The 16,632-nt window shown below is 43.7% G+C and overlaps 1 protein-coding gene across 3 annotated transcripts in view; it reads right to left on the bottom strand.

Annotated features, from left to right (window-relative positions):
- The window catches only part of BACH2 (BTB domain and CNC homolog 2), a 197,049-nt gene that overhangs the window by 47,380 nt on the left and 133,037 nt on the right, over positions 1 to 16,632 (bottom strand). For all 3 annotated transcript variants that reach the window (XM_040597406.1, XM_040597407.1, XM_040597408.1), the window contains one exon: positions 6,868 to 7,122. In XM_040597406.1, coding sequence (XP_040453340.1) covers positions 6,868 to 7,110 — 243 coding nt within the window. In that variant the 5' untranslated portion in view covers positions 7,111 to 7,122. The remainder of the gene's footprint in view (positions 1 to 6,867; positions 7,123 to 16,632) is intronic.

The following is a 16,632-nucleotide window of genomic DNA, read 5'->3' as shown; positions in this document are numbered from 1 at the left end:
TCATGGTGGCGAATTTAATTCTGTGCATTCATCTCCATATCCCCTTCAACAGTACATTTTTATATGCTGACTTGAATAAATAAATAAATAAATACTACGGCTACTGCCAAAGGGAGGGAACAGAGTTATTGCAAGATTGTATGTCTGCATGACTTTTGTTTTGCTTTTTTAAGCCTAGCCCTCCCCACAACACAACAGAGATGTATTTCGCTTTTCTCCACTGGAAAAGATCAGAGAAGCATTATCAACAGCAAGACAGCCCACATCAGAAAATAATGGAAGGTATACCACGCAGAATGAAAAGTATGTGGCTAGTTTCTTCATCATACTTGAGGAATGAAAGATCAGGCACTGCCAGAAGCCTTTGCAGTGAGACATGGATGGAATGTCGTATCACATCTTGATGGACTCATTTCTATTTTATTGCTCACCTGCTAGAAACAAAATACGTTGCTCGTACCTTGTACCGTGCTATACAAGCAACACATATAAACCAATGTCCGTTTTGTCTCATGGTTTCCACTGAATTAGTATTGTGTCATGTAAGGCCTAAAAAAGTACCTAAATGCTCAGTTTCGCTCTCACTGCAGACCTGCACCCTGCAGTCATCCTTCTGTGTGGTCAGTGTCAGCAAGGTGAATCAGCACGAAAAATAACACATTCCCTAGGAGGAATTTAGGAAACAAAAGACCCAACTTCCATCCATATGGACTCACTGAAGTGGCATTGCTGAAGTAAGTCTGAAGCGTAAATGATTTTGAAGCCTGACTTTGTTAGAAGCCTGGTGGGATTCAACCTCTTACCATCACAAAAAGTTCTGTGGATGAAGGGGGTGGTGGCTTTCTGGAAGGCTTTCAGGTCACTGCCACCTCCTGAGTCAAAGCAGAAATAATTCTGGCCAGTACTGCAATCTGTGAGGAACATCAACGGCCGATAACGGTCATGTAAAGAGAAAACCACATTAATGCTTCCCATTCTCTAAGAACTAACTGTAGTTACTCCTAATACATCTCTGGAGTGCCAAATAAAAAGTGCCTTTCCTTGTTCCCTACTGTGTAAGAACATCCCTCCAGCTGGAAAAGAAACTTCTAAGCAGATATTTTCTTCCTTCCCTCTTGCTCCTCCTTCCCACATTTATCACCTCTTCCACTCCACGCTCTTGTGCACAGCACTCCCAGCTCAGCCCCTGCATTCCTTCAAGATATTATATTCAAACATATACACGGCATGCAGAAAGGAAAGAGACAAAGTAAGATAATATTGTTTATTTCTAGAGACGCAAAAAGGAATACTAATTGCCTTTAGCCAGCAGTAATATGTAATAGTTGACCTTCTGCATCCTGCCTTTGATTTTCTCCTCATCGCAATCATCTTTCATTGGCTAATTCCCAGAATTTCTCCCTCAGGCTGGTGGGTTGGCATGGATGGTTAGCAGCTGCCAGTATCTCTCCTCCCTGTCAGCTACGCGCCATACTAATGTCAGATGCCTGCCTCAGTCCCACCCAGGGTGCTGCATACCTGCGCTTTCCAACATACTCGGCTTTTGCCAGCCTCGAATCCGAACTGAGGTCCTGTCCTGCCTTTCCCCTTGCAAAGATTAAGCGGGTGAGGGAGTTAACCCATGTCAACCGAAGAAGCAGATGACAGATTTCACGGGGCTAGACCTCACGGGGAGACAGCAGGTTTCACAGCAGCCGTCAGGGAGCAGTACAGCAGTGAGAACACAGAGAAATTCAGCCTGTGGTGTGTGCTAACATCTACTTTGAACATCGTTCTCTTAACAGCAAAGAAAAGAGCTGTGCAGATAAACAAACAGAAAAGTTCCCCGAGCACATCCCACCCCGTCTTCCTAAAAGAGATGCTGCTTCCCTTTGCCCCTTGGAAGATTTGTAAGCCACAGACAACTCTGTTTAATCCTTTTGGAACGCAACATTTCCAGCAGATAGTTCACTGCACTAAAAAAAAGTCACCAGTAACAATCTTTGAGACAGATCCAAGAAATTGGAGGGTTATAGGTAAAACTAACCAACCTACTTGAGAAGCAAGTTGGTTTTATAACAGAAAGGACAGTATCAGACCAGTGGTAGAGAAAGCTTGTTCTGTTACTTCAGAAGACCTGTGTTTAACCTCAGCAGAGAGAAAGGCATTTGGTGCTCTCACAGCTGGAATGACCAGGTGAAGGTTTTTTCAAATGTACACCCCAAAATCAAAAAAAATGAAAGCAAGGTCAGGTATCTCATTTCTAACTTGTAGGAACCTAGTGCAACTGAGGGCTTTTATTTGCTGTTGCTGTTTCTGTCTTTTCACCATTTAAATGGAACCTCAGCTTTCAGGAAACCAAGTGAATAATAAAGCGTTTGCACAGACCATCGTCTGCCCGACGCCCAGCTTCCAGCTTGCCTATATAGACTCGCTGTGCGCTTCTGTTAGCAAAGCCAGGCAGGTAATAATAGCGAATAAAAAGCCTGTTCGACGAAGCACTGGCTCCTTCTCAAGTAAAGCAGAGTACCACTACAGCATGAATGACTCAATCATCTACTTGAGAGCTATTACTTGCAGCGATGAAGCAATGTTAATTGGATAATGGCCTGCTGCCAGCTAATATTGGCATGACCTACAATACCCCTGGCTGACAGCCGTGTCTCTCTCTCTATCACACCTTTTTTTGTAATCGGGATGGGAAGTGGAAACCATTAAAAAAGCCTCATAAGTGCCATTTAACTTCTTATCATGAATTAAAAGCTTAATTAAGTGCCTTGTTAAAGGAAGGAAGACCGGTTTTCGTGATTAAATAAAACAAAACAACAGTTAGGGGTACGGAGTGAATGACTAACTTTACAGATTTAAACTTATTTCTTGGAAAATACTAATTCTGGGTTGCATTTAACAGCACCTGCTAGAAGAAGACTGCATAACTGTTGAAAAATACCCTGGGTGACAAGCAGGCAAGGTTCTAGTTGTTTACCAAAACCTGCAAATGAAGAGAAAAGCATAGAAGTTAAGAGCTAACAGGGTCCTTTTTAATTAGCTGTAGGCAGCTGACACACTCCGTCTAACTCTGCTCTGAGGGCTGATAGTTCACACACCACGGCTACATCTCAGCCCTTGTTATTACATGGCTGTTTTTCCAAGCACTTATCTACACACTAAAATACACTGCTTTAACAAAAGGTGTAGTATAAAATCAAATTACAGAGGCTTGCACAAAATAGTTTATGGACCCTTTTCAATCAGTACAGAATTGGCTCCGTACTGACTTGGTTTACGATGATTAGGGAAAGGTTTGAACTGAGCCACATTGAATCACGCTTGAACTGACCTGAAACGTCTAACACAAAGTTTTGCAGCAGTTTAAAAACCTGTAAATTCAACTAGTCCCAATCCTGTGTGTGCACAACGTCTCCCTACTGAAATAACTGGTGTATCATAAAGACTGCTCTCACTTGTAATTGGACATAAACGTAAAATAATGTAAAAAACATCTGTTCACTGTTTAGCTAGACAATAGCTAACAATGTCTGGATGCCAGACTAACAAAAAGACCCTGATGTGCTATGAAGTAAAACAAAAAAAGCGCCTGCAATTTGAGAGTTCACAAGCAGATGTATTGCTTTGAATAATCAAAAATAAGTTCTTTAGTTTTGATGTTAAGCTCCCTCAGACCAACATTACATGAGTGTAAATGCTTTATATATCAAGCTTTATCCAGCTCCATCACCAAACCTTTGAGTAGTAATAATAATAATAATAATAATAATAATAATAATAATAATAATAATAATAATAATAATAATAATAATAATAATAATAATGCCCTTTCTCCACAATTGCATACTTTACCAGTTTTCAAACCACACCAGAACTTAAAACGCAATGCTTGTACAGCTGACTTGAAAATAGGTTTGCTAATTTATAAGTGATCGTCACCTTTGGAAAAGTTTTGAACTGTGAAGACTGTATTTAAAAATTATTTTCAAACTCTGTTTTTCTATAACAACTACATGCCAACATAAATTGTCTCTAAGCCTGAAAAAAGTACTGACTCAGGACATTAACTTTCAACTTCTGTTTGAAATTTTTCCACCAAAGGAATAGCTCTCTACACGACAGTCAGTTTTCACAAATACTTTCAGAAATAACTCATGGGCTGCCAGAGCTCTGCAGACCACGGACTAAAAACAACAGCCTTGGGAAAAGCCATCAGCTTACGAACTGATAAAGATCCTGCTGCCTTCTTTTAATGCAATATAATTAAGATTGTGTTTCCCCAGCTCTATCCGCTCTTAAAAACCAGGAGTGTTTCAGTTCCTTTTGTGGGGTGCTCCGACACTGTTCTTTGTTGGAGGCACTTCCCATATCTACACACAGGCACCTACCAAAGCGCCCAGCACTCTCAAGCAGAGCAACACCAGAAGCAGAGATGTGCACCTTAACCAAGGTGTGACTGAGAAATAACGAAGTGCATCAGGCAGCTCTCTTTACCCCAAGTGACCAACATTTGTGAGGAAATTATTTAACTGACTGTGTCACATACGGCTATTCAAATAAAGTAGCCACTGAGCCAATTAGATTCAATGCAGTTAACACCAATAACGCTGCATGTGGAAAATACCTGTACAAGTAAGCACTGGCTGACTAGGTATCTTTTTTTTAATAGGCTAAGAGAGTACTTTTCCAGGATGAGAAAGTTAAAACCCTGGCACTCTCCAACTAATAAAAGCATGTGGCAAAGTAAAAGTGGTGGTCTTACGTGAAGTGTGACAATTTCAGAGTACCGGGAAAAAACCTGAGAACAAGATGCACTGCTTCTGAAAATCTGTGGACTTCAACGGAGCTGTAACAGCTGCCAGTGTAATCTTCAGACACTAAAACTTTTTGATCTCTCACTGAAATATATTCTAAAACTCCAATACTTCCTTTATCCAAAGGGAACTCACTTAAATGGAAATCATTTATGGTTGAACCGGAGAACTTTTTTTTTATGTAGTATCTCATATAAAACATACAGAAAGACAAACCTTTGTGGTTTAAATCTTTCGTGTCATATGAACGTAGGACTGGGTCACAAAGAGCAAGACACCTCGTGACCCGCTCCCCACCCCAGCCCTGTGCTTCTCCCACTGACCTGCAGCTCAGCACCTCACCACTGCTGTGATTAGAAATCTGCTAATTTCCAATCTACTTTGACTAAAAGCCAGTTGAAACCAATCAATGCTTGTGTCAACAGTCTTTTAGTATTAAAGAGAAATAACTCCTCTCAGCTGTTTCGTCTCCTCTGCCTACACGGAGCTGTCGCATGTCTCAGCTGTCACACCAGCAGCACGAACCTGCCATGGTCTTGCTTTCTCCTCCTTTAGGCCAGGCTCCTACTTCCAAACACCTGTTAACTCTCGTATACGCTTATTTGAATTTCAGTTATTTTTCATCTAACAGGACCCCAATCATACATGGAGGTCTCTCACCAAGGCTTTGCAGAAGAGTGCTGATACCCTCCTGCCTCTTTGCACCTGTACACCCCTGGGCATGTTTTGTCACCTCTTTGCTCCTGCACTTGCTCTGCAGTGTGACAGATACGCGACACTGACTGAGACTCAGTTCTTCCACTGGAAATTATCAGTGGACACTGCAGAATCATAGTGTGCATCCTACTGTGTCCTCTGCAATATCTCTAAACTCCTATGCAAAATGTCTCGGGGTGAAATTTCTTCATGAGTAATGTTCAGTGTCAAGGCTCACGAAGACACACCCAGTGACCTACTTCTAATGTTCTCCCACTTGTGTGGTGACAACATCATGATGCTGCTGAAGTCTCTGGAGATCTAAACCAGAGGGGAAAAACCAGTGTGTGACACTTTGGGATGCATCAACATTTGAAAACACACCATGCTTTCTCATGGGTGTTAAGCAAATGATGGTGAAAACCCCTGTATAGGCCAGAGCACCTTCCCACTGGGGACTGCTGTCCTGTGCTGTGGGTGCATCGCCACCCTTCTTGTGCCATCCTTTCCAGCTGGAGATGCCGGGTAGGCCGTGCTGAGGCAGTGGGTGATGGCAGCCCTGGCCAGCAGGCACACGTCTCCGCTGTGTGTGCAGCAAAGCCACCGGTGTGCCCTACAGTAGCTGCGCTGTCATGGCTGTACGGCTGTGAGGAAATTACAGTGGGGGTGGAAGCCAGCCAGTGAGATTTTGTGGTAAAATAAAGTAAACTTTCCAGTGAGGTATGTATTTTCTACATCCCTTGGCTTCCTGCTGTGGGAGCCATGCCACATGAGAAACCCCATGCTTTTTGACAGACTGTGTTCATGGTTTCTTGGTGGAAAACACACAGCCTGAAGCAGTAAAATCCCAAACTTGTTCTGAGGGGAGGTGAGAGGAAGCAAGGCTGAATGAGGTGCCGAGTGCGGAAAGGGGAGGATGAGGATCTGAGCTGCTGGAGAGGGGTGGACAGCAATGAGACTCCCAACAGTGTGACAGCTCAAATGATTTTTCATCAATAACCTGCTGTCTAACCCCTTTCAAATTTCCTGTCTGGACGAGCAGAAGAACAGGGTGCTGACAATGCCCTGAACGATGCTATGGTAACTAAGCATTTGGGTACAACTCCCTCAGCAGCAGTGACAAAGGTGAGCTGAAGCATCTTAAAGCTTTGCCACCATAACCACTAGCAGTTACTGCTGGTGAGGAAGGCTGGCGTGAACATGTCCACCCTGCAGCAATTTGCAACCCACCCAAAACCAAAAACTACACCCAGAGCCATGCCGGGGCAGGCACTGACACCCGTGCCATGCTCCGCTTGGCCACCTTAGCAGACTGTGGAGGGATGGAGAGGGCTCGTGTTTATGGTGAGGGTATGGTGACATACTGTACCTCTTCCGGCAGGCTGACCACCAGGTCATTTTCCGTCTGCCCTACCAAGGCCTGCAAGAAGTACTCGCTGCAGGCAGCCAGCACAGCCCGGTGGGCGCGGAACTCCTTCCCCTCCACGATCAGTGTCACGTCACAGAGAATGTCCTGCTTCCGCTGGTCATTTAAGCAGAGGAGAATATTGGTACAGTGCACCGTTGACTCATACACATACATGGGGGAGTCAGTCTTCTCATCCACAGACATGCCGTTCACACCCTGCAGGGGAGAAGGGAGGAAGAAAACACAAACAAGGCAGTGAGGAGCAACACAGCCACTGGGCAAATGTGGTGCGATGCGGTGGGATGCTGCCTGATGTCTGGATACCCTCGGACCATGGCCAAGAAGCTCATTAATTCTTTAACCCGAGCAAGTTGCCCGGGAAAGATATCAGGAAGGGTGTCTGTTGCCACTGGCTTTCACTCCACCACCTTTTGATTACCTACTCCCCCCGCCCCCAACAACTTCCCCCCTCAAAACCAAAATAGGGTTTAGATGGACTGCAAAGTGCTTTCCTTCAACCACCTACTATGCATCTGTGATTTTCGATTTAGTAGAGGCAGTAACATGGGGACATGGGAAATTTTAGAAGATTTTAGCAAAGAAAGCAAGAGTGACTGTTGGGTCTTCTAATAGCGAAGAAAAGGGCTTTGTGCTTGCTTCTGTTATTGTCAGACTAAGGGAAAAAAACCTCACCCCCCCAGCCTATTCTCCAGCAGACTGGCAGCACTGGATGTCTACACTGAAGACCTCAGCTCAAGTGAAAGGCAAGGTGAAACCATACCCAACAAAGACAAGCCACTAACTACAGTGACTTCATTTCTCAATCAGAATTAGAGTGATTTTAAGCTTTAAGGGAGAGAGAAAGATGTTTACTGGCTTCAGAAGAAATGTGTTTCCAGATATGACCAAAGCTACACGCCTTCATCAGTGGTTTAATGCCATTTACAGAAAAGAGCAGTTTCTGAATTCCAGACCCACAGACCCAAGAAAATCCTCTGACCCTTGTGGAGGTCCAGCCCTGGGCAGAGGGCAGCACCTGGGTGCCTGCAGATAAGTCTCTCCCTCCTGACAGTAGAGCAGAGGTTGGAAGAATGTAAGACACCTGCTACAACTGCCTTGAGCTAGGAAGTTCTCTGCCTGACTTTCTGCAATTTCTGACAAACACAGAACTAACTGGCAGCGCCTCTGAACACGGGGACTTGACTTGTGGTGGTGATGGTGGTGGGGATCAGCTTTCCCCAACATCCAACACTGCATGAACCCCTGTCACACTTTGAAGTAGCTCTTTTACCCAAAACTTTCTGCCCAACAGCAGACTGAATCCTCTTTGCATTATTTTCCCATTTCAGTTTCTCTGAGTAGGAAAGTGTAAAAGCCCGTGCTGTGTCTGAACACACTATGTACCCCAAAAGAAGCCGAACACTCTTGTTTTAGGGCTTACAGGGGAAAAAGGATTAGTTGTATGTATTATTCTATCTGCTGCTGAAAGGAAAGTCATGCAAATGCACAGACTTCAAGTATTTTAAGTAATTATGTTTCCTTATTGTGAATAACAACCACCTCCTGAGAGGTAAGATTCAGAGGCGTAGAGGGCTACAGGCAACAGACAGCGGTATTTTGTGTAATACTGCTGCACCGTAAATGCGATCACTGCAGCAAACAGAAGCAAAACCCCTCCTGCGCTACCCTTTAATGTAGATCTTTGCAGCACTTTCCTTTGCTAGTACAATATACAGGTACACAAGTAGACACAACATGACCTCAAACTATTTCTCTTACCATGAGTTCAAACCAGGGTACCATTTTCCTACAGTGTCATCTCTCTAATACTCTAATACTAAACAAGAATGGACTTTGGAGGACCCACTTGTTACCTGTAAGTATTTATCTTCCCACCTTTATAGCAGTATTTTTAAGCCAGGGGCTATGATGACCATTTCTGCAAAACAGGTATTTTTGCCAACATTACAAAACTATAGTATTACTGGAAGTCTTAGTAAGATGCTTATGGCTTCTCTTCTACTGGAATTCTCAGTATTTACTGCTGACTCATGCTACACTTCTGAGTACCCAGCTGAAATGTCTACATGAACAGAAAAAAACAACCAACCAACCGACCCAGATTAGCCCTTCACTGACTTTACATCTAGAGAGAAGATACATAGCTGCTTATTGATCTGCATATGGGCAAGGGAGGCAGACACCGGGGTTTTTTATGCTATCGGTTAGATTTCTTTATCAGAAAAAAAAAAAAAACTCCTCATAAATTGAGACTAACAAGAAGAATTGACAGCAATCATTTTATTAGCACTCTAGTAAGATAAAAGAGAAAATGATACTTAGCTCATCCCACTCACAGCTTTCTGTGTAACTCAATTCTGATGCTAACGATAGCATTATAATGATGTTCTAAGTGGTCACTCTTGCATGCTATGAAATGAATGAGTTTACAAGAACAATCTAGTGGGAAAACCTGAGAGTTGCAAATGACAATGCAAAGGGGAAAGTGTTAATTATTTTTTTTCTTTTTTTCCCAGGCATGTCTTATACCTGTAATGTCTCAGATGATGAAAAAACGTACAAGAAACCTGAAACCTGGCAGGTAATGAGCAGAATGTCAATTATATTTTCAGTGACTTTTAAAAAAAAAACAAACAAAAAATGCTGTTTGCCTGAAATTGCAATCCTTTTTTTACAGTAATAGTGCAATTTGTGTGAATCAAACCCTGAATTACTTGGTTACTAATTAGTAATTTCCCACTTTTTAACTACAGCTCTCATCAAGTGTATTTTTTAAAAAAAATGCATTGCATGCCCTGTGAAGTGTCGAAAATACCATGGTGTATTTCCCCACTGGCGAGCGAGCCTGCCTCCTATGCTAGGAAACCTGACTGGTGCGGTACTGAGATGCTGGGGCTGTAAATCGCACCATTTGCTCCAGCGGATCCCTAACCACATTCCCAGGAAGGACCTCCGCCCAGCTGCTCCTATTGCCATGCTTTCCCAGGGCTACTGTTGTGACTCCAGGGGCTTCCTGGAAGCAGATCCATGCCATGCCCCCTCCCCCAGCCCCTGCGAGCCTGCATGGATGCCCTGGTCGATGGCTGCAATCTCAGCCCAACACAGACTTCCCCTGGCTGTGCCCCTGGCTGCTCCAGGAAGCACCCTGAGCCCTGCATTGCGCACAGGGAAGCCAGGGCTGGGCTACCGCTCAGGACCACCTATTTATCAGCTTTTAATGTTTCAACACAAGTGATTTATGGTCTTCCCTTCCCTTCCCTGCCATCGACTGAATAACCTCCAGGCAAGAGGTGTTTCCTCTCCAAGAGGGCTTTATCCTGCATGCAGGACAGGAGCAAGACGGTGAAACCCTGCACTGGGAAGTATATTGTTCATTTTCACAGGGAAAGGGTTTAGAGTGCAAAGAGAAAAGGTCACCGTAGGGCTTTGGCATGTAGTAGCAAGAAAATCAGCAGCATTCAAATTTTTTTTTCCCCGCTCCTTGGAAGAGAAAGGCAGGGTTGGGTATTAACTCTGAACTCTGAGGCAAGCTGGGCTGGAAGTCTTTTATACAGTGTTAATTCAAACCCGCATAATTTTTTGCTGAATTCAGTATTACGCTGAGTTTGCAGAACCTTCATGGAAATCATTGCTACACACTTGGTATTTCTTCAAACCGAAGACAGAATGTCTTAGCAAGCCTTTCTCTGGCTCAAAAGAACACGCTGTGCATTTGTTTGCATATAGGTCACCATACTGCCAGAAAATGCCTCTTTGAAACAAAAGTTTCCAGAAACTGGCACGAACTATTGTGGGCAAGGAAAGCACCACTGAATCCTTGCCAAAAAAAGTTGCTGGTAAAGGCCAGCAACTGCAGTGAACTGGAACGCTGCTTACAGGGTCCTTGCACAGTGACAGGTGGGAGATCCCGCTGAGCCTTTCTGCATGGGCAGCAGGGAGGAGGCACATGAAACCTCAGGAGACCAAAAAAGTTGCTCATGGAACACGTGAACCAATTTGGTTTGCAGCATGTCGTCCCTACTGGCTGGTGCACACCCTGAACTCGCCAGGAACTCATAAACACACTGCCTCAGCTGCTACCAAAAATACATCACCTATCACTAAACCCCAGCTCCGCTCCTGCCTTGCAAGCCTAGAGAGCAGGCAATGTGCTGTCTGTTTTCAACGGGAAGCATTAGGGGAGAGAAAACCTTATCAAGACAGACCAGAAAGTCTTCATCAGAACTGGGTTAATTACATGAAAAGGTTAAGTCTTGGTTCTTGCAGAGCTACAGAGCCCTTAACCAGGCAAACGATCATTGTGACAAAGCGGCATGGCTTCTGCAAGGGAAAGTCATGTCACTGATGGGCTCTGTTAGAATTCCTGAAGTGTGTCAAATTAGCAGTGAGGAACACTGGTATGCGTAATTAATATTGACTTCCAGAAATCCTTTGACAAAACCTTTACAGAAGGCTGTTAGAGAAGTTCATTTGCCATATGGTGCGAAGTTGCATCAGACTGGGAATCACTTAGGCTAAACTGTATTCAACAGAGAAGGGATGCAGGGGCAATTTTCAGCAGGTTGACAGTGAAATTCCTGCAGAACAGAACAGCAGCAGTACTGGCTCACATCTGCCTACGGTCATGCTGTTCCTGAGCAATGCTGGAGCTAAAGCACTGGGCACACTTAGCACTTGTACGGGAGGCTACCCAGCTGTACCAGCATCCTAACAGCAGCCTGCCACTCCTACAAAGAGGTCATTGAGAAGATGGAGCCAGATACTGGGAGCACTTTAAAACAACAGGGTTTTAGACTAGACATAAGGAAAAACTGAGGAACAGGTTGCCTGGAGAGGTTGTGTCATCGCTATTCTTGGAGGTTTTCAAGACCAGACTGGATATAGCACTGAACAACCTGCTCTGATCTCAAAGCTGACCTGCTTTGAGCAGGAGTTTGTGCTAGGAACCTCCTCAGGTCCTTTCCAAAGTGAATTATCTGATGATCCTACACTGATTAATGACCTAGAAGTCCACAGACCACGACAGGGGGACTGAAATGGATAAAATTAGTTCAAATGTTAAAGGTAATAGGGCTTGTTGGGAATTTAAAAAAGACTTAATATAACCAAGAAAAGAATTACTTGACTAACAAGGTAACACACTTAAATCCAGGAGTCTCTTTTATACACAAATGGCAATTAGAGGGGAAAAAAATTTACAGAACGGTTGAGGTTGGAAAGGAACTCTAGATATCTTGTAGTCCAGCCTCCCTGCTCAAAGCAGGGTGACCGAGACAAGACTGCTCAGGACTGTGTGTAGCAGGGTTTCAAGTCTCTTCAAAGGTGGAGACCCCACACCATCTCTGGACAACCTGCTGCAGTGTTTGACCACCGTCGCAGTAAAACAGGAACTCACTGACCCGGAATCTCAATCCCAGTTTGGAGTCTCTCATGAAAAAGATTGGAGACAGACAGACTGTCATAACCTAGAGACAGATATTAGAGATGTATTTTAATAAGGAGATATATTGTCTAGTTACTTCTGTCGTGTGGTGTCTGTAACTGATTACTGATGTTGAAACAGGGAGAAAAGAAATCCTTAGGAGAACAATGAAAACTATTATTGGCAAGGAAAGAGAGAAACCCCTCCTCAACATGTAAGATCATTTCAATACACACTACACAAATAATACAAAATAAAAAGGCCAAAGCAGCACTGCTATTTATTGTTTCTCGTGTGGCAGATAGGAGAGGACACCCAAGCAAAACAAGCAAGACAAATGCAGAATTTGTAAAAAGAAGAGCTGTGATTCTTGACCATAGAAACAAACTGAAATTGTACCCTCTACTCATAGGAAGATGCTTATCTTGCTTTTCCCGAGAGATTCCACATCACTGCAATAAACCATACGTACAACTGACCACTTCTGCATGTTACTGGGCAAAGAACTCACTGCATTTGTAAAAGTATTAGTCACTCCTAACAAAAATATCCAAGGCCACATTATTCAGGGTACATGAATATTCACATGCTTCAGTGCACTAGCCAACAACAAACTGGGCAGAGGAATGTGCCTGTATTATCCCTCTTTCCTGACCTACTAACCGCTGTCTCAGAAACCAATCATTTGATGGATGACAACACAGATGAAAATTCAAATCTATCACCTCCACACACGCCTCCTAGACCCCTTTCCCCCTCTGCCCCCAACTGCAGAAGACAGCAGTGGGCATGCTGTCCTGTGCTCCCCTCTCTTGGAAGGGGCACTGAAGTTGCATGGGACCAAGCTGTTGAGAGCAAGCAGTAGAAAACATCTGTCCAAAGACTACACGTGGTGGGTGTCACTGACACCAGGGGCTCCTGCTCCCACTGGCTCCAGCAGAGAATGGGTTTAGGACATGAAAAGCCATCAGATGTTCAGCTCGACTCACAGAAGTTGCACAGACTGCAGTGGAAGTGCCTTTGTAGCCTCTCCACGGCAAAACACCAGTGAGGAAGGGGATGGGGGAAAAAAGGAACCTGAAGGCATCATCTCATCCCATGAAACAGAAGCTCACTGTGATCCCAGGAGGTGTAAGCAGGACATCAGATCTACGATAGCGCACAGAGGACTCCCGACAACTTCATGGTAAAGGCCTGAAAAGGTTTATCAGCATCTCCTCATTATGCCTGTAATACTACATTTTAGCATGGAAGCCAACAGATAACAACTCTGTGATTTCTCATCTAGGAATCACAATTCCTGACTTGGTGTAAAATGAACCACAGGTTTTGCTTGGAAGCATAAGCTGGAGATCGATCACATTATATCCTGCTATACAAGGTGACTCCCAGCTTTCTCCTGATTGTGTTAAGAAAGGATCAATACTGAACTGGGGCTATTTTTAGTTCCAGTTTACATTCTTCAAATCAGCTCCCCTAACAGCAAAAAAAAAAGAGACACCTGGGAATAACTCGAAGTGGTCAGCTTGCACGCATCTAAGGCTTTTTGATCAGAGGTAGCTGGAGAATCCGCATCACAGATCTGCATGCAAACTCACAGTATTTCCGTTCAATAGGATGCAGAGAGTGTGAAAAAATGCTCTTTTGTTCTGAGGTTTTCTAATAATTTTTTTCCCCTAATGATTCCGCAAAAGGTACAAGGAAAAAAATGGGGAGAATGATGATAAAATAATGAAAAACTTGAGAGGAACCTGAACTTCTGACAAATGGCAGCAAAAGCGCATCAGACTTGACAGCTTTTAGGGATAAACATGCACAGTTTTTAAGTGGCAAGTGGGAGGAAAATAATTTTCCAGGCTTCCTTCCCCATCTCCTAATATTTTTTCTGTGAAAAGACTTGTTCTGTGTAATCAACACTTTGGTTTTAAAGAAATTTATCAATAACTGACACTTCAGAGCTCCTAAAATGACCATCCTTGTAATTGGTTATTACGATCTCTCAATTATAGCTATAACAACAAAGGATATGATTATATTGTCACTGCTTTCCTTTGAAAAGAAACTATTGAAGGGCCTAATGATTAATTCACCATTTTTGAGCGCTCACTGTAATGACAGAAGACTATATACAAAGGTCTCTTCAGCAAGCCCATTATTCAATTAATAAATGCTGAATACTGAGCAGTCATAGTCATATGAAACTCCCAAGAATTGTGTGAATTTTTAACCAATTAATTATCAATTACAACATCATAAAACACCAGCACAAAAATAGAAATAACGAAATTTAATTATACATTATTCTTCTTAGTTGCTGCAAATACTATACAAGACTGATTTTGATTAATAATTCATACAGCAATAAAGTATCAGGAAAGATAATTATACTGTGCCACAATTCTCACACTGATTTCTGTAATTACAGATTACAACAGTGTTAGCAATTTAAAAAGGTTAGGGAGCAGTAGTAATTTGCTATGTCATCCTCAGCAATATTAATGTCTTCTTCTCTGAGCACCCCAGATAATTGAAAATAGACTAGCGGGCCGCCAGGCTGCACGGGCTTGCCTCCTGCCAAACATACTGCGGGTGCCAGGGCCATTAGCAACAATATCTTCAGAAATGAGCTTTTCACATTGTTCAAGTAACTTCTGCTGTAAAGCAGAAGATGCGTGGATAGGTGGAAAAGACGTAGAGCATTCTTGGCCAGCGGCCGTAGAGGTGTTGCTGCTGACAGCAATAGCTGGTGCAAGGCCTTTGCCTGAGCACGAGCGGGAAGGAGGGTACCTAAGAGAAACCCAAGAGGGGATGTAACCAGCGGCCCCGCAGAGGGGCAGGTCTGGCTGGGCATACAGCAGGGCCCTGCAGACATCTGGTACCACCTCCTCCAGGCAAGAACTCGCATTGCTGAGGAGGCCGCGTGGCTCTAACACAGCGAGCGTACACAGCCCAGGGAGCCCCCTCTGAACTGCCTAACAGCTGCATGTGGTTCAAGGGCCACAAACTGGCCCCCCATGAGCTACACCACGGGCAGCGAGCAGAAGTATCAGTGCCTGGGCTGGCTGCAGAGCTGGGCCACGGGCCCTGTGTCCATAGGGCAAGTTTCATGTGCTTTTGAAGTAGAGATGAGAATACTGGGAATTCATTCCTTAGCTTAAACCAACAGCAACAGGGATGCATCCTCCAGACTGTGGAACGGCTGCCTTTGCACAGCTCATACGCTGTCACAGCACAGAAGATCTGATGGAGGAAGTAAGTCCCATTGCAAAAGTCACTTACCAGCTTTGTTATACTGGACCTAGACCCTTCTGCACAACTGGATAGAGACAAGGGAAAAAACAAAAGGGACTCTGATCCCGCAGGCTTTTAAACAGAACCGCTGAATACACCTTTTGTCTGTAGCACTTTGGTTACTTACAATGTTTTTGCTACTGGTAGATTGCACACATAAACAGAAATGTACCACAGCTTCATTTCTGCAATGGATCTTGGGGTTTGTTTGTTTTGTTTTGGGTGTTTTGTTGTTGTTATTGTTGTTGTTGGGGTTTTTTGTTTGTTTTTTTTTTAAATTAGTGTCAGGATACCCATAGTCTCCATGATGAATGTTTATTTAAACCCCAGGTGTCTACTCTAAAGAACTGTGCTTCAAGTTGTTCAGAGATTTGTACCATAAGGAGGCAGGGATTCCCGGTGGAGGTTGCTTTGAAGAGTCCAAATAGATTTATGTTCCACATACAGATAAAACCTATTTCTTGACTTCACAGGGTTGTGGTGTTACTGTTTTTTGAGAGAGTAATGCAGCTGAACAAGGTAATGACAGCTCACAGTCTCTAGGGACTTTAGTTAACACGCAAATAATGGTTATGCAAGGTACATGCATTGACATATACATTCTATACAGGCCTACTAGGCAAAGTATACAAGTGCACCTTTTTATGACTCAGGAAAAATTGTATAATTGTACTAGTAATTGTCCTACACTCAGTAAGTCAGGCTTCATTTAACACGCATGTTCAACATCCTTTAAATATAAGCAATGATACCTTCAGGAGAGAGGCACAGTAGAGGGGGAAGGCATAGACCAGGTAGGAAAACAGAAGGAACAACAGAAGAACTGTCTTCTATGCTCATTTCTCAGAAGCCACTCAACTGACGTATATGTACGCTGAAAGTTAGAAACACAGAAGAACTCTTCCCTGATACAGTGTCTCTTCTCATGGCTCTCACATTGCTCTTTACTGGGTAGCTGGCTATGGTGAAGGGGACTGGAACCAAGTCTGCTA

This window comes from Falco naumanni, chromosome 6, assembly GCF_017639655.2.
Source record: "Falco naumanni isolate bFalNau1 chromosome 6, bFalNau1.pat, whole genome shotgun sequence".
NCBI classification, from domain to species: Eukaryota; Metazoa; Chordata; class Aves; order Falconiformes; family Falconidae; genus Falco; species Falco naumanni.
Note: the sequence above shows the minus strand (reverse complement) of the source record. Positions and strands in the feature narration are given on the sequence as shown.